Source organism: Peromyscus leucopus, chromosome 3 (genome assembly GCF_004664715.2).
Source record: "Peromyscus leucopus breed LL Stock chromosome 3, UCI_PerLeu_2.1, whole genome shotgun sequence".
Lineage (NCBI taxonomy): Eukaryota > Metazoa > Chordata > Mammalia > Rodentia > Cricetidae > Peromyscus > Peromyscus leucopus.
The window spans coordinates 32639695-32661222 of NC_051065.1; the positions used below are offsets into that span (position 1 = coordinate 32639695).

At 37.3% G+C, this 21528-nt stretch overlaps 1 protein-coding gene across 7 annotated transcripts in view; it reads left to right on the top strand.

The window, feature by feature from the left end:
- Positions 1 to 21528, top strand: part of Pclo (piccolo presynaptic cytomatrix protein) — a 337199-nt gene that overhangs the window by 175970 nt on the left and 139701 nt on the right. For all 7 annotated transcript variants that reach the window (XM_037203548.1, XM_037203551.1, XM_037203549.1 and 4 more), the window contains exon 7: positions 17758 to 19945. In XM_037203548.1, the coding sequence (XP_037059443.1) occupies positions 17758 to 19945 (2188 nt within the window). The remainder of the gene's footprint in view (positions 1 to 17757; positions 19946 to 21528) is intronic.

A 21528-nucleotide genomic window follows, 5' to 3' on the forward strand; every position in this document is an offset into this window, starting at 1 on the left:
TGAGACTTGCATTTCTCCCCAGTCCAGGCTGTTTGCTCCCTTGAATCCTGCTCTTCCTGAGAGTAACCAAAGCGAGAGCATTTGAAACATTTCTCTGAAAACTCTAACCTAGAAAATAAAAGAATCCTAGGACAAACTTAATACAGAAAAGTACTAAGGGTTCATCTAAAATCTTGACATACTATAAGAAAAATAACGTGTGTGTCCAAGGGTGAAACTCAGGTTTTCAGGTTGCTGGCTGATGCATTTCCCCAGAGTCCCAAACAGCAAGTATCATAATATCTAGTTTTGAAAAAGTAATTCCAATAGGAAAATCCTTCTTTGTTAAAAAAAAAAAAGGCATCAGAAAGCCTTAGATGATCCACTTTCTCCAATGAATTCCTATGCTACTTCCAAACTACTTTTTTCTTTTATTATTAATTATTATTATTATTATTATTATTATTATTATTATTATTATTAAGAAATTTTCTATTCATCTTACATGCCAACCACAGACCCCCTTCCTCCCTCCCCGTGTCCTCCACCCCTCAATCCCAGTCCACCCCTCCATTTCCACCTCTGCCAAGTCAAGGTCTTCCATGGGGCGTCGGCAGAGCCTGGCACGTCGGCAGAGCCTGGCACATTCAGGTTGAGGCAGGTCCAAGCCCCTCCCCCCTGCACCAAGGCTGCACAAGTTGTCACACCTTAGTCACTGGGCTCCAAAAAGACTGCTCATGCACCCGGAGCAGATCCCAATCTCTCTGCCTGGGAGCCTCCTAAACAGTTCAAGCTAAACAACTGTCTCGCTTATTCAGAGGGCTCAGTCCAGTTCCATGGGGGCTCCACAGCTATTGGTCCACAGTTCATGGGTTTCCACTAGTGTGGCTGGTCATCTCTGTACATTTTCCCATCATGATCTCGATGTCCCTGCCCACAGAATCCCTCCTGTCAATGACTGGACTCCTGGAACTTGGCCTGGTGCCCAGCCGTGGATCTCTGCACCTGCTTCTATCAGTTACAGGATGAAGGCTCTATGACTACAGTTAGGGTATTCACTAATCTGGTTACCAGAGTAGTCCAGTTCAGGCACCCTCTCGACTATTGCTATTAGTCTAAGGTGGGGTCATCCCTGTGGATTCCTGGCAACTTCCCTAGCACCCTGTTTCTTCCTATTCCCATGATATCTTCATTTATCATGGTATCTCTTTCCTAGCTCTCCAACTCTGTCCCTGTTCCAGCTCAAACTTCCCATTTCCTTATGTTCCTATCCCCCATTCCTTGCCCTCCATTACTCTCCTCACCCCCAGTTCACTCATGTAGATCTCATCTATTTCTCCTTCACTGGGCTATCTAATGTGCCCCTCTCAGGGTCCTGCTTGTTAGCTAGCTTATCTGGAGCTGTGGGCTGTAGTCTGGTTATCCTTTGCTTTACATCTAGTATCCACTTATGAGTGAGTACATACCATGTTTGTCCTTCTGAGTCTGGGTTACCTCACTCAGGATGACATTTTCTAGTTCTATCCATTTGCTTGAAAATTTCATGATATCATTGTTTTTTACTGCTGAGTAGTACTCCATTGTTTATATATGCTACATTTTCTTTATCCATTCTTCAGTTCAAGGGCATCTAGGTTTTTTCCATATTCTGGCTATTATGAATAACGCTGCTATGAACATAATTGAGCATGTGTCCTTGTCGTAAGGATTGAGCATTCCTTGGGTATATGCCCAACAGTGGTATAGCTGGGTCTTAAGGTTGATTCCCAATTTTCTGAGAAACCACCACACTGATTTCCAAAGTGGTTGTACGTTTGCATTCCCAACAAACAGTGGAGGAGTGTTTGCCTTGTTCCAAATCTACTCCAACATAAGGTGTCTTCAGTGTTTTTTATCATAACCATTCTGACAGGTGTAAGATGGTATCTCGGGGTCATTTTGATTTGCATTTCTCTGATGACTAAGGGTGTTGAACAATTCCTCAAATGCTTTTCAGCCATTTGAGATTCTTCTGTTGAGAAGTCTCTGTTTAGCTTTGCAGCCCATTTTTTAATTGGATTATTTGGTATTTTGATGTCCAGGTTTTTTTTTTAATTCTTTATATATTTTGGAGATCAGCCCTCTGTCAGATGTGGGGTTGGTGAAGATCTTTTCCCATTCTGTAGGCTGTCATTTTGTCTTATTGACCATATCCTTTGCCGTATAAAAGCTTCTCAGTTTCAGGAAGTCCCATTTATTAATTGTTGCTCTTAGTGCCTGTGCTACTGGTGTTATATTTAGGAATCGGTCTCCTGTGCAAGTGAGTTCAAGACTGCTTCCTGTTTTCTCTTCTATCAGGTTCAGTATAGCTGGATTTATGTTGAGGTCTTTGATCCACTTGAACTTGAGTTTTGTGCATGGTGACAGATATGGATCTATTTGCAATCTTCTACATGTTGACATCCAATTATGCCAGCACCATTTGTTGAAGATGCTTTCTTTTTTCCATGGTACAGTTTTGGCTTCTTTGTCAAAAATCAGGTGTTCATAGGTGTGTGGATTAGTGTCAGGATCTTCAATTTGATTCCACGGGTGCACATGTCAGTTTTTATGCCAGTACCCAGCTGTTTTTGTTATTATTGCTCTATAGCAGAGTTTGAGATCAGGGATCATGATACCTCCAGAGGTTGCTTTATTATACAGGATTCTTTTAGCTATCCTTGTTTTTTTCCCATATGAAGTTAAGTATTGTTCTTCCCAAGTCTGTGAAGAATTGTGTTGGGATTTTGATGGGGATTGCATTGAATCTGTAGAGTGCTTTTGGTAAGATTGCCATTTTTACTATTAATCCTACCTATCCATGGGCATGGGAGATCTTTCCATTTTCTGATATCTTCTTCAATTTCTTTCTTCAGAGACTTAAAGTTCCTATGTTACAGATCTTTCACTTGCTTAGTTAGAGTTATCCCAAGGTATTTTATATTATTTGTGGCTATTGTAAAGGGTGATGTTTTTCTGATTTCATTCTCAGCTCATCTATCATTTGTATATAGGAGGGCTACAAATATTTTTGAGTTAATCTTGTATCCTGCCATGTTACTGAAGGAGTTTATGAGCTGTAGGAGTTCCCTGGTAGAAATTTTTGGGGTCACTTATGTAGACTAACATATCATCTGCAAATAGTGAAATTTTCACTTCTTCCTTTCTAATTTGTATCCCCTTGATCTCCTTTTTCAGTATCTAATGAGATGATGATGTGGTTTTTTTCTTTTAGTTTATTTTTGTGATAGATTACATTGACAGATTTTCATATGTTGAACCATCCCTGCATCTCTGGGATGAAGCCTACTTGATCATGGTGGTTGATTTTTTTTTTTTTTTTTGGTGTGTTCTTGGATTCAGTTTGCCAGTATTTTATTGAGTATTTTTGCATCAATGTCCATGAGGGAGATTGATCTGTAATTCTCTTTGTTGCATCTTTGTGTGGTTTGAGTATCAAGTAGAAAAGAAATCATCCTACTGTCAATTCATAGGAGTAACTGTGCCCAATAAGTGGAAAGCACACTGCCAATAGACTGTGGAAGGGTCTCACAACTGCTTAAAGGGAGAATATGGTAGTACACAAGAAAATTACAGACAGAAATGATCAGTCATTTATAGGCAGTGGCTCACAAACCTTTCCTGATGAGGTGCCTCTATCAGAGAATTTTTATCTGGTGGGTCAGCCATATGAATATCAGTTGTCATCTATTGTGTAGCTAGAAGACTTCCTGTGTCCCAGCCTGATGGTGGTCAGGACAAATCTCTCACCCTCCAGTCGCATAGCTGCTCAGACCCAAGTCAACATACAGAGGCTTATATTATTTAAAAACTGTATAGCCATTAGCTCAAGCTTATTATTGACTAGCTCTTATGCTTTAAATTAACCCATAATTCTTATTTATGTTTAGCCATGTGGCTTGGTACCTTTTCTCAGCTCTGTCTTGCCATCTTGCCTCCTCTGTGTCTGGCTGGTGACTCCTGACTCAGCCTTCCTCTTCCCAGAATTCTCCTTGTCTGCTTATCCTGTCTATACTTCCTGCCTGGCTACTGGTCAATCAGCATTTCATTTATCAACCAAATCAGTGCAACACATTCACAGCATACAGAAAAACATCCCCAGCACTGTTACATATTTTTTGTGGCCTCCAACAATCTATCTTTGTATGTTCTACTTAAGACCCTGATTCTAGGAATGGTTTACTTTATAAATCTTCATTTTTCTTTATTCAAATTTTTTTTAGATGCAAGCACTGGGAACTTGAATAAATTGATAAACCTTCTTGGGCTTGATTGGAGATCATAGAATTTATCCTAAAAATTATAAATTGAAATGAGTCAACTAAGTAACATAGTAAGATATAACATGAAATTCTTAATATCACATACATATCTTACATCTAACCACTTACTACTGCTCTTTCAAAGGCAGATCATCTTTTGCTCCTGGACCATTTGATGAATTGTGGCATGTTCTCCTACCTTATCTGTTTTTCCACCCCATCCATTCTGCATTTCAAGCAGAACGTTTTCCATATGTAAGTGATATCATCCAGTCAGTATTCTCAAAGTAAGTAATATGAATAACTAACAGGAAGCCCCTGACTTTCAAGACATATCACATGGCATCCCATGTCTTTCTTTGTGCCCTGCAACTTGAGTTAGTCTACCGAACAACATTTTCAGCTGACTCTGCATTCCTGTATGTGTATAGCACCCCCATCAGTAATAGCTGTTTGTATAACCAAATGCATTTCAATATAATGTATACAAATATCAGAATATTATGAAAAATTTTGGGTCCTGGCCCCTATTTTTTTTTATTTTATTATTTTTTAATATAAAAAATAATGCCCATCTTTTTCCAGATTAGAATGTCTGAGTGGAACAAATAGCCACGGAGCTTAAAACCACTTTGTGAATGTCAGTAACACTCAAAGTTCTAGCTCCAATTCAAAGCCAGTTTTGCCCCATCTACTAGAAAATAAGTTAGTAGCAAAGTGAAGGCCGCTAAACTCTGGAAATTAGTGTGTGATTGCTTCTCACTGCGGACCAAGCATGAGGCAGTGCTTCACCCCAGACCAGACAGAGTCTGGCATTGCAGTTCCTGTGCGATTTCTCCACATCCCAAGGGAGAGTCCACCAGTGATCTCAATCTGATGTTTTAGTCACCCTGGTTATTCTATGGTGTCTTGTTTTTAGGGATGGCATAAAAAAGGCCAGTCCAACTCTGAGTTGTCATGATGCAGAAGTCACTCCAACTTTAGTGCAAAGGACTCAGGAAAGATAGGAGGCAGGGTTTATCTACAGAGGATAATCTCCCACTGACCTAAGAGTCAGACACACCTCTAAAATCCTGAGGCAGATTAAAAGTGTCAAAGGACTGGGCAGTGGTGACATACATCTTTAATCCCAGGACTTGGGAGGCAGAGGCAGGCAGATTTCTAAATTCAAAGCCAGCCTGGTCTACATAGCAAGTTCCAGGACAGCCAGTGCTACACAGAGAAAGGTGGCAAAAGTACACAACCATAGTTTAAAACAGCCCTATGCCTCTGTAATCTCCCGGTCCTAGACCCAGTTTAATCATGCTGTAAAAGCACTGGCAGAATGTTCCAGAAGACAGCTGAAACATTGGAAATGTTGGAAATAGGCTGCAGAGGAGAGCTCCTGAACTGGGCTCTAGTCCCCCTGAAGAATATCATACATATTCAAAACACCTCTGGAGGCCATTAAAACTCTAGGTAGCCAATGACAGGGAAGGCCCATCATCCATACCTTAGAACTGCCTGCTCTGGGCCTGGCCCCCATTTTGGGGGAGCTGTTGCCTTGCTTGCTGACCTTGATCAGATGTCCTCCCTATGCTAATTCCCTGCCGGATTCATTTCTCTAGTACTTCAGGAACTAAGAAAAGTGATTGCCAGTGCCTGCAAGCCAAACTCTTGGGTTGTCCTCATTTTCTGTGTTATTATTCCAACATCTGAAACAGTATTTCTTGTTTGTTTTCGCTATAGAAAGCTTCAATCTTCATCCCTTAATTTTTAGTCAGACCTCCTTTTTCTGTACTGTGTCATAACTACAAGTTCCATATGGTTTTTGTTTTTGACACCTGTTCTACCATAAGAACCTAGTATAATGCCTGTTTGCTCAGGGAAAACACTCTAAGAATTTTATAAGTAAAAAACTTTTTAAGGACCATTGTGTTGAAATTCCATCAAGTAAATGGTAAAAGGAACCAAAACATTTGTGAAATACCCTTAAATTTTAGATGAGGTAGAGAGTGCACAATCTAATAACCAATTTTAGGAAATGTACTATCTTAGCCAGAGACCAGTGTTAGAAATTTTCAAGTAGGAAACTATTTACCACAGAAGTCAAAGTTTATAGACTAAGTTTGGCCATTTGAATATTAGCTTCTAATTCTGTAGTGACGAGTTGAGTGTTCTGCTGTTGTTGTTGATGATTATTTTGTTAAACCACTACCTGGGAAATTCAGTTTCTATCAATGTTTCTTGAGTTAAATAGTTAATGCACTATTTATAATAGTAAAAATTTCCAAGGACATTCTCTGATAAATACTCATTACTGTATCATTGCTGTATATAGACTCTTCAGTCACTCTTTTGTTGATATGATTAATTTAAACTTTGTCTGGTTGCCTGATTGCCTCTCCTCTTCTCCTTACATACATGAACACTCCGTGGTCCACACGGTAGATCCAAGGACATGTATGTATCGATGTGCTTATGCCCTTTGTCCATGGGGTTTGCTGCCAAGAACTCTTCCTTATGGACCTTGGATTTCCTCTGAGTGTTTGGGATGACAGCACAAGTTGCCTCAGTTGCAATATGTGTATCAATCAACTGAGATCTATTTTATGCTCCCTGAGAAAAAAGTATGCACTTTCTTTCTAAAATGGGCTGTGTTAAATTATAGCCTGTAGTGAAACATTTCTATTCTTTTTTAAACTGCATTTTCTTAAACAAGCCATTCATCTTTATATAACCACAGAACATGACACCAAGTGGAGGTTTAGCAAATACTTGTCAGACAGGCAGACAGACTGGCAATTAGAATTCTTCTATCCCAACTATTTATTCACTTTATTTTAGACTCTTATGACTCCAACTCATTCATTAAGAGTAATTTCTTTGAACCTATCTTCATAAATTTAAGAGATATACATTACACTTTGAGAATAAAGTAGAAAGCTTAAAAGACAGAGATCAGCATACTAGAAAACTGAAATTAAAACACATTGATAATCACTTTTCAATGCTTTCCTCGAGTATTTGGCATTGGCTTCCTCTGAGCCGCTAAGCATAGCATTGATTTTATGCATCGTATGTAGCCACGTTGTCTTACTATGTGAATGCTATTTATCATATATCCCGGTGTTTACATGTGTGTCGTAGATTGCTTTCTTCTTTTAGATTTGAGGTTTATTTAAATCACATTGTACTTGAGCAACAGTGTTAAACAAACATAGACTGAGGATTATCTCTGTTATCTAGTATTGGTGTAATCTTGACCAAGTTGTGTAAGTCCCTGAAGTTACATATAACTGAAACATACAGTTAAAATTACTCCTTCTCGATATTCTGTTGGAGATTTTATAAGATATATATTAAGCTCTTAGTAACATTGAATACATAGTACTCTTTGATATAGTTTTGGTATTAATCTTTAGTTATTGCTCTCAAAACAATGCATTCTCCCTAGTTAACTAATATTATATAAACGTTTTGTCGCTTTGTTCTAGGCACTTTTATATCTTTGATAATTCCAATCCTTGCTTTCAAAACACAGAATTTTATATGTTGTCTGTCTACTCTTTCTCAGAATGGTAACCCCTAGACCATAACACAACCTGTGTTAATGACAAGCTGAAAAGTCACTGTATCCTCGGGCTTTGCTCCCATTTGTGTTTTGAGTCTAGTGTGACTACTCTGGGTAAACTGTGGACTCACTGAGGAAATGGGTGCCTCTGACTCTGCCTCCTCCTGACACTGGCACAGTGGATGGTATGCACAAGCAGTGACATTATGATCTTTCCATGTTGCTTCTAACGGCCCTGACTGCTCCACTTCAGAATTGTGTCGCATTGTCCGTGTTATGTGTAAAATAGCTGTTTTGTGTGACAATTCATTCTGTTGCATCATTTTCAACTATTTTAATTTACCCAATTTGTTTTTCTTTCTTTAAGCAGTTTCTTAAATGACTTATATTTTTCTGATTTTCCATTCAGAGTTTACAAATTTGTCCAGATCACACTGGGCTTAGTAATGTATGTACTTGGGAAAAGAGTCAGGACGATCAAGAGTTCTATGCAACTCTCAGCTAATTAGAAAATTAGCAGCTAGCCTGTGCTAAATGTGACCCTGTCTAAATGAAACAAAGCAAACAAAAGCAAGAAAACAAAAATACAAAAACAAAACAAAAATATAGTAAATTTCACTGATTGCATTAACCTTTTTAGACATGTTTTCTCATTGGCAGTGAATTTAATTGTCAAAGATATTATTTTGTTTATCATATATTTAGAGTAAATATAAGAAATATATTGAGCTTTAGTGTGTATCAATCACACCACCATTTAACATTATTTAAATGAGAAATAAAACCTGTATATATTATTCCACAATAATATTCTAAATTATAAATCTTTTTAATTGAAACCAACATACATTTATCCTGCCCATCCTGAGAGTCGTAAAAAAATACTACTTGAAATAACTAATTTTTTCACATAAGCTCTGTTTTCACAAAGGTAAATAAACAAATTTTGAATAAAACTCAAAGTTGAATAAAACTCAACTTTAATTGCCTTTTTTAAAGATTTGAAACATGTGTTTAGATTGACCTCCTTTTTTAGTATTCATATCACATAAACTAATGTTTTGTATTTAAGCATAAACATTATCCTCACTTCTTAAACTTGGGTTTGAAGGTACTAGTTACAATATGGTGTCTTACTGAATTTTGTCTGCCTTCCTATTCATAACAAAATCCCAAGAGTCTACTTTATGAAGAATAGAGGCTTATTCATATCATGTTTGTGAAACTTCAAGGGCATGGCAATGAACTCAGTTAGTTTGATAAGGAACCCATGCAAAAGGAAGAGATTACCTGGGCAGAGAAGACACTAGAGAGGCTGCCGTCCCACAACCCCTTCCAGTAATCTATCCCCAAAAGACCTAGGGACTTTCCATTAACCCCACCACACTAAGTTCCACACTCTCTCTTCATTGCCAAACTAAGGAGCAAGCCTCTCACACATGAGCCATTGTGACATGGTCATTTCATATGGTATGCACTTGAATGCAGATATAAGATGTGTAAACCCCAATATGATAGATATATGTAAGAGAATGGCAATATAAATTCTATTAATTGTTATCTATAAAGGTACAGTACTTTACCGAACAGGTAGTGAAATGGAAAGCATTTTTATTAAATAATATTTGAGAGAATATGGTGAGGAGGGAGAATTAAAAAGATGAATGGATTGTGATGGTTAATGTTAATGACCAGCTTGATAGTCTAGAATCACCAGAAGACAGCCTCGAAGCATGCTTGTGGGGATGATTCAAGCACCTCCTGCTTTGACTGCTGCACAATCATGGAGTATACTCTTGAATTATGAGTCATACCATTTCTCCCTTAACTTGCTTTTGTCCACATATTTTACCACAGCAGACAGAAAAACATTATAACAGTGTGTGACAGAGCCTTGAAATCCTGGCAGAATACTTCTGTTGATATGTGACTACCAGTAAAGAAACTTGGAGAATTAGGAAAAGTGTTGACTTACTGATAATTGTCCTCTCAGAGATGGCCTAAAGGAGGGAAACCTTCTAGAAAACAGTTCATGACCAGTGAAAAAATTATAAAACACTAGATGAGCCAAGTTCCCTTCAGTTTAAAAGCAGGAGCTTTTGCAAAGATTACTATAGAAAACATAAACACTGCTTGTCAGTAGAGGGATAACTAATATACTGATGCAAAAACAAATAATTATTTTATGTACAGTAAAGAATTAGTCTTGAAGATTGTATATGTGATAACAGCTTCATGCCATTTTGTTGCGGGTTATTTTTTGTTGCTTTAAATGGCAGTTAAAAACAGGCTGTAGATACTCCATCCTTATTTTCTTAAAGGTTTTATCATTGGTCATCATGATTTCAGAAGGATTTGACCTTCTACTCAAGCACTCATAGTAAAATACCATTTTAACATCAGTTATGGAATGTCAATGTTCTGTGGAACCCTGCTTATGGGTGTGATAATAGAACAAAGCAGTTGAGAAGAAAGTCATAGGAAAAAGAAACTTAATATGGCTGTTGGATTACACAAAATCCTTAGGAACAGCATCTATACTGTTTTCTTCATTATGATGAAGACATCTGAGTCAATAGAAGGGAAGAAGGGAGAGAGGGAGAGAAGGGAGAAACACAAATGTATGTGGATGCATCACCTTAATAAAAGTTCCAAGAGCACTTTAAAAAATACTTTATACAGATTTGGAGAAAGAAGAAATTCATCTCTTTGGGACTTTCCAGATAATATAAAGTAATAAATGTCACAAAGACTAGCGTCTCTCATACTCTGTCCAGTGAGGTAGAAACTCGTTTTCTGCTTGGCTGCTCAGCCCAAGAGCAACGACTTTCAGCAAGAAAACAAAGCAAACTGGGACATAAGGTGCAACAAGGGACAGCTTCAGGGTGACTGGCTGAATACTGAGTGCATCTTCAGTCTGTCCGAACGTAAACAACTTGTGAGACTTTGAAGTGTGTTCTAGTGCTTGGTTTTCACCCTTTTAATACTACCAGAGTACTATAATTTAGCTTCTCACACGTTATAAGTTATTATTATTTTACTTTTATCATTGCCCCCAGACTCTTTCAATTAAACTATCCTCTGGCCAATTTCAGTTCCATTTCCAAAGGATAAACTCTCCCTGTCAGCAGTACACATTCAAGATTTTATCAAGTATCTGATTTTTCCTATAATTTGAAGATATTCCCATTATCCTAGTACTGTTTTTCTAGTATTTTGACCATGGAATCAGTCACTCATATGGGCTACAGCACTGTAGTTGAAAAGATATGAAATACATATGTGTGTGTTAAATATATAATATATATATATATATATATATATATATATATATATATATCAGGAGTAAGACATATATATGAAGCAAGACACTGTACCCTGTTGCAGGGTGTATGGATTTGAGAATCTCAACAGTATTTAAGCATTTTTCTACATGTAGAATTTTAGTGTTTCCCTTCCATTAAACCCGTGGGAGTGGAGGACTGAGAGGAAGATAAAGGTTTTCTGTGAACGCTTAATTAATGGCATACAGTGGAGGACATGCTCTTGTCTGTTTTTATATTCGACTGCTATTTTGTCTCAAAACTGTTGAGTCTTGTTAGAGATGGAGAGCTGTGGATACAGGATAGCATCTTGGTGTTTCCATTGACATTTGAGTTAATTCTGCTTGCAATCAATTTAATTGGAAGGAAGTATAATATGTATTCATTTCCTTCTGTATATCCCTATGCTTACCTACAACTTCACCATCATTTCCTAACATATCAAAGCTAAATGAACATGGTGGCCCAGGCTTATGTTTTATATAGATACCTTGTTTGGAGGAGGCAAAATGCCACACATTTCCACTTTTTGACTAATGATTTAGAGACATGAGGATTTATAATTTTTTTTTGTATCCAGACCTGAGAAAAATAAGGTCAGAGATTAGAAGAATGTATTAATTATTTTTTAGCAAGATTACAAGAAAAAAAGGCTTATTCTCATATTCAAAATGAATAGAATTTCCAAATTTGGAAGACTAAAGTAGAAAGGAAGAAATGACCTCAGAGTGATTTCTGTTCTTCAGTTCTGTATATTTTCCAAAATAAAGGGTACAGATCACATCTTACTTATCATTACAATCTCAGTCTTTAGTATAATGAGCAACATTTAAGTGTTTACTGTCTGTTACAATGTTCCCAACTATTTTTTTTTTAATTCCCGTTAGATTTCAGATGCATTTTTGTTCTTTTTGTTTCTTATGTTATTTTTTAAGGCTGGGGCTTCCTGACTTTAAAATTAACTTTAGCTGTACAACTGATCTCACTCAGTAATTCCAACATTTAATTTTACAAACTAAATAAGTACAATATTAGGGTTTTAATGTGTATTTGTTACATAACTAATTATTCTTTTAAACTTAGTAATAGTCTTTAATGAAATATAGAATCTTTCAAGTTTTCAGTCAGAGTGAAGTTTCTTTCATATTATTTGTCATAGTTACTGCAGTAGTGGAAAGTTTCCAAGGAATTTTAAGAGGCATCTTGTTGCTGTAACAAATAGCCCTAGATCAGCCCATGTCAGTCTAATCACTGGTAAGGACCTCAATGGTCAACATCATAGCAAAACAAGATAAGAGGAGGAGAAAGATGAGGAGGAAGAAGAGGATTTCTTTTAAGCAGGCCTAAGAAGGCCTAAGCAGATGGGTGATCTTACATTGTAGCAGCCCACTCTTGGGAAAGATAATCGGAAGAGGTGAACTTATTTTACTTTCATGGGGCAAATTGATAATGAGGCAATATAATCTAGTACATTCTTGGTTTATTTTATCAAATTATTACTGTAACATAGACTTTTTTCTTGAGTAGTTTAACTTACCCATGTCTTTTCAAGGCACCATTCTAGGAACGGGTTTTTGTTGTTTGTTTGTTTTATTTTGTTTTTGAAATATGTTTTCCCACTCAGACTAAGGCAGTGTGAGATACATGCAAAGAGTAGCCCTTTCCACATTAGGAGATAGATTTAATCATAATAGAATAATGATATCTCCTTGAGAACATTTCCTAATATCTGTGAGTATTAGCTAAAGGCTGCTTGAGGAGATGATTGGTAATACACAACAACATTAATTTTTATATTATGTGTGGTAGATAAAGGCCATAGGTATAAATATGTGCAGAGAAACATCTGATCCCAATAGATTAGTAAGAAGGATAAGTAACATTGGCTAATTATATATGTGCATGTAATGTGTGTGCCAGACCATGAATAGCCATGATCTGCTTATGTACCAAATAGATCACATTACTATTTTTCATTCTTATGGCCAAAACGATTTTGGTGACGCTCTTGGGAAGACATTGAATGTCCTGCTGAAGCACTGGTAGATGATGTCTATGGCCTTTGTGTTATCTGCTCTGATAGCTGCATGGTCACTGAAGGGAATTAGACAAAGCCACACTGATTACTACCCAGTGGACAAATATCACAAGCCAGAGCCAGTGACTGAATACTGACACTCTGATGGTTCGCCCTGCATTTCATATGTTCCTGGGTGGGTAACTTAACCTTGATGTAATAACCGGGGTTACCTTTGCAGCCTGAAAGAGAATGACATAGAGGATTTGAGATTTAAATATAAACACAGGTTTCGAAGTTTTATATTGTAGTTCCCCATTCATTTATTTATTTTTCCAGTTTTCCTCTCCAAGCTTGTATCAAAAAGTCACTGGATCCGATTCTACTCATAGGACCTGTTGCATTACCAGCTGATACTGAAGCCAGATGATCCTTGCCATTTCCCTGAAAATTTGTACTTTATACATTTCCCTCCAATAGAATATATATATATATATATATATATATATATATATATATATATATATATATATATACCTGCTTAAAACTCATCCATTTTTGACCCTGAATTTGTTATATCTGTTATATTTTCCTTTCCCAAACTGATAATAAAACTTTATTTTGGGGCCCAATACTCTATATGATCTTTTAACTCACCTCCTGGCATGTTACATGGACCAACATAAAAGAGAGTATGTTTTCTCTAGAAAATTCTACCTTTACATTCTCAAAATGTCTTGTTTATCAGCAGTTTTGGTTGACTTGTAGTGTTTAACATAAATCCGCTCTGTCTTTTAAAAGAAAAAAAGCACTTCATAGAAATCTCTCCTCTTTAACAGAGAAAACAAACCTGCAAAGTCAAGACACAGTATAACTATCATGATAAATATTTATTTATATGTTTATAAAATGAGACATATATTGCCTTGTCTTTCAAATGATATAATGATAGTTCACCTTTACATCTCAGATATTGACACCAAGAGCTAGCCAAGAAAGTAGTAGTGCAACAGTGTAGTGTATGTGTGCGTGTGCGTGTGCGTGTGTGTGTGTAGGCTACAGGTCAACGTTGTATGTGTTCCCAGTTACTCTTCATCTTATTTGTTAAGCAAGCTCTCTTGCAGAACCTAGAGCTCACTGACCCAGCTAGAGTGGTTTGCCAGGAAACCCCACTGACCCGGGGGTTCACCTGTCTCTGTTTCCTCGATGCTTAGGTTATAAGCTCTTGCTCATGAGCAGCTTTTTATTTAGTTTCTCAGAGTTCAAGTTCAGATCCTCATGCTTTCATGGCAAGTACTGTACACAACAATGTTTCTCCTCTACCCTGTAATTTGATTTGTATTTATTTATTTATTTTTTTTTTTCCGAGACAGGGTTTCTCTGTGTAGCTTTGTGCCTTTCCTGGAACTCACTTGGTAGTCCAGGCTGGCCTCGAACTCACAGAGATCCGCCTGCCTCTGCCTCCTGAGTGCTGGGATTAAAGGCGTGCGCCACCACCGCCCGGCGATTTGTATTTATTTTTAACTGAAACAGAAACATAAAAACTGCACATGTAAGCATCTTGTGTAATGTGTAATGATCAAGTCATGCTAAACTCATGAAGTAATTTCTTCATACAATTTCCTAAAAAAAGCTTTCCAGTGTGTGATGTTTTTATAGGCAGAAGGTTTTTTGTCATTGTAGCTTTGGTTTGTGTTGTTCCCAAACTCACGATTCTTGTGCTTCAGTCTCCAAGATGCCAGGGCACCAAGCAGATGTCACCGTACTGGGCTTTGAGTAGTTCAAACTCCTCTGTCTCATCCCATCCTATAATTATGTATAGCAACTCTTGGAAGAGATTTTAAAACTGAGTTTTGTCATATATATAATTATTGAATAATTTTGTTCTGGCATTTATGACTTTAAACAATAGTTGTTGCATAAATTTAGCTTGTTCAACTTTTTGAAAAAAAAATGTTTCTTCTCTCTTCGAATACCATTCAGTGCCAAAACAAATACACACTCAACCATACACACTTAAATTTAAATCTCCATATTTAATGATTTTACAGTTTAGAGTCACTGCACATATGTGTATCTGCCAGAAATCTGTGAACCAGAGTAGTTGAAATAATCTATCTCATAAAATTGGCAAAAATACAAGGGGAAATTGTGTAATGTAGAAGGAAAAATCTCTAAAGGATCCTATTTCAGAGTTAGCTAAATGATGCAGAAAACTCAACAAGTTAGTAAAGTTGTAGGACTTACCTTGAAGGCCATTTTATTCCCCCCATGTCTTCCTTCATTCTTTATAATCTATGGCCTCTGGGCTTTTTTCAACCATCTACTGCTATGTTTTCCCCCACCCTAGAATGGCATCTCAGTGGGTGTTTCCCATAAGCCTGAACAGTCTTCTTTAGAGCAATGATTCATAACTGACATGCACCCCAAAACTGGTTTCTCAGATATTGATAATGTTATGAATTCATTTAAATTGAAGACCAAAAATTTAATAGACATTCCTACTTCTGATGAAAAACAAAACAGATGTCTTGACAGTGGGCCTCCATATTTTATGAAAGAAACCTAAACTTAACAGATAGGACTTATTCACTTAGCACAACGTTTCACTTCTCCTTCATTTCCTTCCATCACATCCTAAGCTGCTTCACTGACATAGTTTTGTGCCCTGAGTAGTATGGAGTCCATGACCTTGTTTATTTTCCAGATGACTTCTCATTTTCATCCCTGTGTAACTTTCCTACAAGACTTACTTTATGTTCTCCCAACAGTTTAAATGTAACCAGTGGCAACAATATTCTATAAAAACCATAACAGTGGTGAAAAGCTCAAGAAGTCCTTGGCAAGGCTATACTTAGAAATGACAATCAGTTCTTTTCAAATTGCACACTGAAGGTAGTTATATTCGAAGAAGATAATCCCATCTTTTGTTTAAGGAATGAAAAGTGAATAAACATTGACCTATCCATTGCTATTGTCTATCTACAAGGCAGAAAGGATGACTCATTCTGACAACTCCCTCTGACTCAGTATTGCAACACCAGTATGTAAGAAAAAAGTGTTCAAGAAAACAATTTTTTGTCCTTGTTAGACAGTATAACCTTCAGTGCTTACCTTCCCTAACCTAACACATTCAGAACATGACCTACTCTCTTTTCCAAGATCAAGGTTCTTGCTGTCTGACATATTAGAATATAGCAAGCCTGGACTTGGAACATTAGACTCAATTTTTGCTTACTTGAAGGAAAAGTATGCTTTTAGAAGTCTTTATGAATCTTTAAAGACACAACTTCTATCTCAATATTCCAGTAGATAAAAGAATGAGTACTGTGCTGACAATCATTACATTTATGTCAAGGTCAGCACATTGAGAGCTAACGTTTTCCCCAAAGGGATAAACAAATGAATGAGTGGACTTGATTGAAAAATGGGTGGTGGTGGGGAGAGGCTGGAGGGATGGGAGGAGGGAAGAGGTGGATCTGTGATTGTTATGCAAAATGAATAAAAAAATTCTTAATTTTAAAAAAAAAAACAAAAGATGAAATGATGTTTGAAAGCACCAAAAGTACAGGGGCCTAGACAAATACGACCTAGTTAATAAGGACTAATTTATAATCATTATGACAATAAATAAGGAAATGAGATTTTATTTCCAAAGCTCATAGAGACGTGTATCATCTATTCATGTCCTATGTATTTGATGACTGAAGGGTAGGTAGGAATTGCCTTTGGATTGCTGAAGAGAGAAAGGAAAATGGCATCTTCTAAAGAAATGGAAGAGAACATCGGAGACTATGCTCCAGCTTGAGCATGCTGCTGTTTAACACACAGACAGCTTTAAGAGCATCAGGGTATTGTAACTATACAATGGTCTTTCATGTCTCTAATTTTATAATTCTCAAGGCCTCCCCCTATCAGAAAACAAGTTTATGTCAAATTAGTGAAATAAAACAAAAAGTACTTCACTTGTTATTCTAAAAATTTATTGCTTTACCTGATTGAAACTAGCTCCAATAAACTTTTATTGCAGTCAATTATTTTTGCTTTTATAAAGTTGATTAAAAAAAAAAAACACTTGGAAGAAGGTAGAGTTGCTAAAGAATACCAAAATTTAAATGGCATGGGAATCCAAATAATTGTGGAAATATTGGCAATTGTGACATATGTACAAGGTGAAACAAAAAAGTAAGACATAAATCTCCAACAAATGTATATGGCATTTCAGATGAGCAACACAGTTACATCGAGCATACATTAAGTAAGCAATCTTATTTTTAATAACTTGAATTGAAAATAAGTGTGCAAAGAGTTCTTCTAAGAGCGAAACTAAAATGTGAGCTTGCATAAGAGTTTGCCCTGAGTTAAATACTCCCCTCAAATGTTACAGACATTATGATTATAAATTAATTTACAAAGAAAAAATTTCACTGATTTGTGATCAACCTTTGAAATACAGGTGAAATTTTGATTTTGCTATGCTATAATACTGCAGTGTAACACTCAAGTGGAATTTATATAGTTTGTTTTTGGCCTTTATGTTCTTATTTGATAGTAAAATACTATGTTTTGTTTACTTGATTGTAGACTAAAGGTTCCCAAACCACAACCGCTTCTGGGTCCCAGAAAAAAGTGAAGAGAACACTGCCAAATCCCCCTCCTGAGGAGGCATCCACCGGAACACAGCCGACCTACAGCACAATGGGCACTGCATCCAGGAGAAGAATATGCAGAACCAATACCATGGCTAGAGCCAAGATTCTCCAGGACATAGACCGAGAGCTTGACCTCGTGGAAAGGGAGTCTGCCAAGCTTAGAAAGAAGCAAGCAGAACTTGATGAAGAAGAAAAGGAGATCGATGCCAAGCTGCGGTATCTGGAAATGGGAATCAACAGGAGAAAAGAAGCATTACTGAAGGAGAGAGAAAAGAGAGAGCGTGCTTACCTGCAGGGGGTAGCGGAGGACCGCGATTATATGTCAGACAGTGAGGTCAGCAGCACCAGACCAAGCCGAATAGAAAGTCAGCATGGCATTGAGCGACCAAGGACAGCTCCTCAAACTGAATTCAGCCAGTTCATACCACCACAAACGCAAACCGAAGCTCAGCTGGTTCCTCCAACCAGTCCTTACACACAATACCAGTACTCATCGCCTGCTCTTCCCACCCAAGCACCCACCCCGTATACTCAACAATCTCATTTCCAACAGCAGACATTGTACCATCAGCAAGTCTCACCTTACCAGACTCAACCAACCTTCCAAGCGGTGGCAACCATGTCCTTCACACCTCAAGCTCAACCTACTCCGAGTCCACAAACATCGTACCAACTACCATCACAGATGATGGTGATACAACAGAAGCCTCGGCAAACAACACTGTATTTGGAACCTAAGATAACTTCCAACTATGAAGTGATTCGCAACCAACCCCTGATGATCGCTCCTGTTTCTTCTGATAATACGTATGCTGTCTCCCATCTTGGGAGCAAGTACAATAGTTTGGATTTGAGAATAGGTTTGGAGGAAAGAAGCAGCATGGTGAGCAGTCCAATATCAAGCATATCTGCAGACTCTTTCTATGCAGACATCGACCACCACACTTCAAGGAATTATGTCCTAATAGATGACATTGGAGAGATCACCAAAGGGACAGCAGCACTGAGCACAGCATTTAGTCTTCATGAAAAAGATCTATCCAAAACAGACCGTCTCCTTAGAACCACTGAGACACGGCGGTCTCAGGAAGTAACAGATTTCCTGGCACCTTTGCAGACTTCCTCAAGACTGCATAGCTATGTGAAAGCGGAGGAGGACCCGATGGAGGACCCGTATGAGTTAAAGCTTCTGAAACAGCAGATTAAGCAAGAATTCCGTAGAGGGACGGAGAGCCTAGATCACCTTGCTGGTCTTTCACATTATTACCATGCTGATACTGGCTATAGACACTTTCCCAAGTCTGAGAAGTATAGCATCAGTAGACTCACCCTTGAAAAGCAAGCAGCCAAACAATTACCAGCAGCCATACTTTACCAAAAGCAATCGAAGCACAAGAAATCATTAATTGACCCTAAAATGTCAAAGTTTTCACCTATTCAAGAAAGTAGAGATCTTGAACCTGATTATCCAAGTTATATGACTTCCAGCACTTCATCTATTGGTGGCATTTCTTCTAGGGCAAGGCTTCTTCAAGATGATATAACATTTGGCCTCAGAAAAAATATTACAGATCAACAAAAATTTATGGGCTCATCACTTGGGTCAGGATTAGGCACATTAGGAAATACCATCAGGTCAGCACTCCAGGATGAAGCAGATAAGCCATACAGTAGTGGGAGCAGGTCCAGACCTTCCTCTAGACCTTCCTCTGTCTATGGGCTTGATTTATCCATTAAGAGGGAATCTTCCAGCTCATCGCTAAGACTGAAAGCTCAAGAGGCTGAAGCTCTTGATGTCTCCTTTGGCCATTCATCATCTTCTTCCAGAACTAAGCCCACCAGCTTACCAATCAGCCAAAGTAGAGGAAGAATACCAATTGTGGCCCAAAATTCAGAAGAAGAAAGTCCACTCAGTCCTGTTGGCCAACCAATGGGAATGGCCAGGGCTGCAGCTGGACCTTTGCCCCCCATATCTGCAGACACAAGGGATCAGTTTGGATCAAGTCACTCATTGCCCGAAGTTCAGCAACACATGAGAGAAGAGTCACGGACACGGGGGTATGACCGTGACATAGCATTCATCATGGATGACTTCCAACATGCTATGTCTGACAGTGAAGGTAAATGGGGCCTCAAACTACCGTGTTACTCTCAAAACTCAAACTCGTACCTTTCTGCATGTTTGATTTTCTTTCTCCAAGGATGCAGTTCATCTTTCTTGGTGCAACTTGTGCATGTTTATTTCCGTTTTATTTCTTGTATGTATACTTCTTGTATGTAGATTCAGTGGCATGTTTCTCTTTGATTATTTTTAGTTTATTATTTTAGTCTGTTTCTTGATTGTTGGCTTGATTTGTTTTGTGTATCATTTTTAAACAAATATTACATAATTCTATCAATAAAATATGGTCATCCTTAAAATATATAATTGGGAAGATTTTCATTGTATGGTTCTTTCCACTTCAAAAATATATTTTGACATATTTAATAAATTTTACTAAAATCACTAAGGGTTAGAGCCATTCAGTAATAGTATTTGATTCTACATTGAATGGAGATGAGTGTTTGCTTCATCAGAGCTTGTTCTGTTGCGGAGAGCTTTTGCAACACCTTGACATTAGTATAATGTAGAATTTTATCATTCTCATTGAATAGATGTGTTTCATCCTCCTTTATTATGAAAATTATTACTGACAATTTTGTACATTTATTGTTATACATTAGAAAGTTTAACTCTAAGATATTAAAATAATTTTTCAGTATATATAAAACATTCTGTTCAAACTGAAGAAATACATGGACTGCTTTTGCAGGTGTAGCTGTCTGGAGTCTGGCCTCCTGATGTGCCCTGGAGTCTAGTCCTTCCTGCTGTACCCCTTTGCCATTTCCTTGCCTTTCCTTTTGGCCCCAAAGTGTCTTGCTACTTTCTTGGTTGAGCAAGTACATACTGTACTAAAGTTGCTTTAGAGTGGAAATTCTTATAGAAATATAAAGATTTTCAAAATTATTTTGTGAAGTCTATGATGTTAGATATATATTTTTATTTATTTTATTAAATTTTTTAGATAGATCCTATTCTGTAGCCCATGCAGGCGTGGAACTCATTATACAGGTCAGACTAGCTTCAGATTTATGGTGACCTGCCTATCTCAGGCCCATAAGTGCTTGTATCAAAGACATGAGCCACTGTACCCATCCTGTATATTGGTTTGTGTTTGAATATATGTGGGGCTGAAGCTCTGGAAATAAAACATGTCTAAACACATAAAAATATTATTTCATTAATCTGGATACTAAAAAAAAATACCAAACTGATGTGAATATCCTCCCATTTGTATTTAGCTTGCTCAGTTAAAAACTCACATTAAAATGTGTTTTCATAAAGAGCATTTTCTTTTTTTATTCTGTATGTAGACACAGATATGATTTTAGAAACTGAAATATAGACTGTTTGATGAACTGAAGAGGGAGGTCTGTGGGCCTGAGGTAAAAGAACCATTTATGTTCCTCATGAAGTTCTGATCACCAAGTTTCTTTCAAACCTGTTTTTTCTCATTACAGGTGATTGGTTGACCATTTTTATTGACAGTTTGTTATTTGAGTAAAACATTTCATTTGTGTATATCTGTACTAGGCTAATATTTTAATTAATCCACTTAGCTTACCTGGAATTATGACACTATGTGGAAACAGTTGTTCTTTT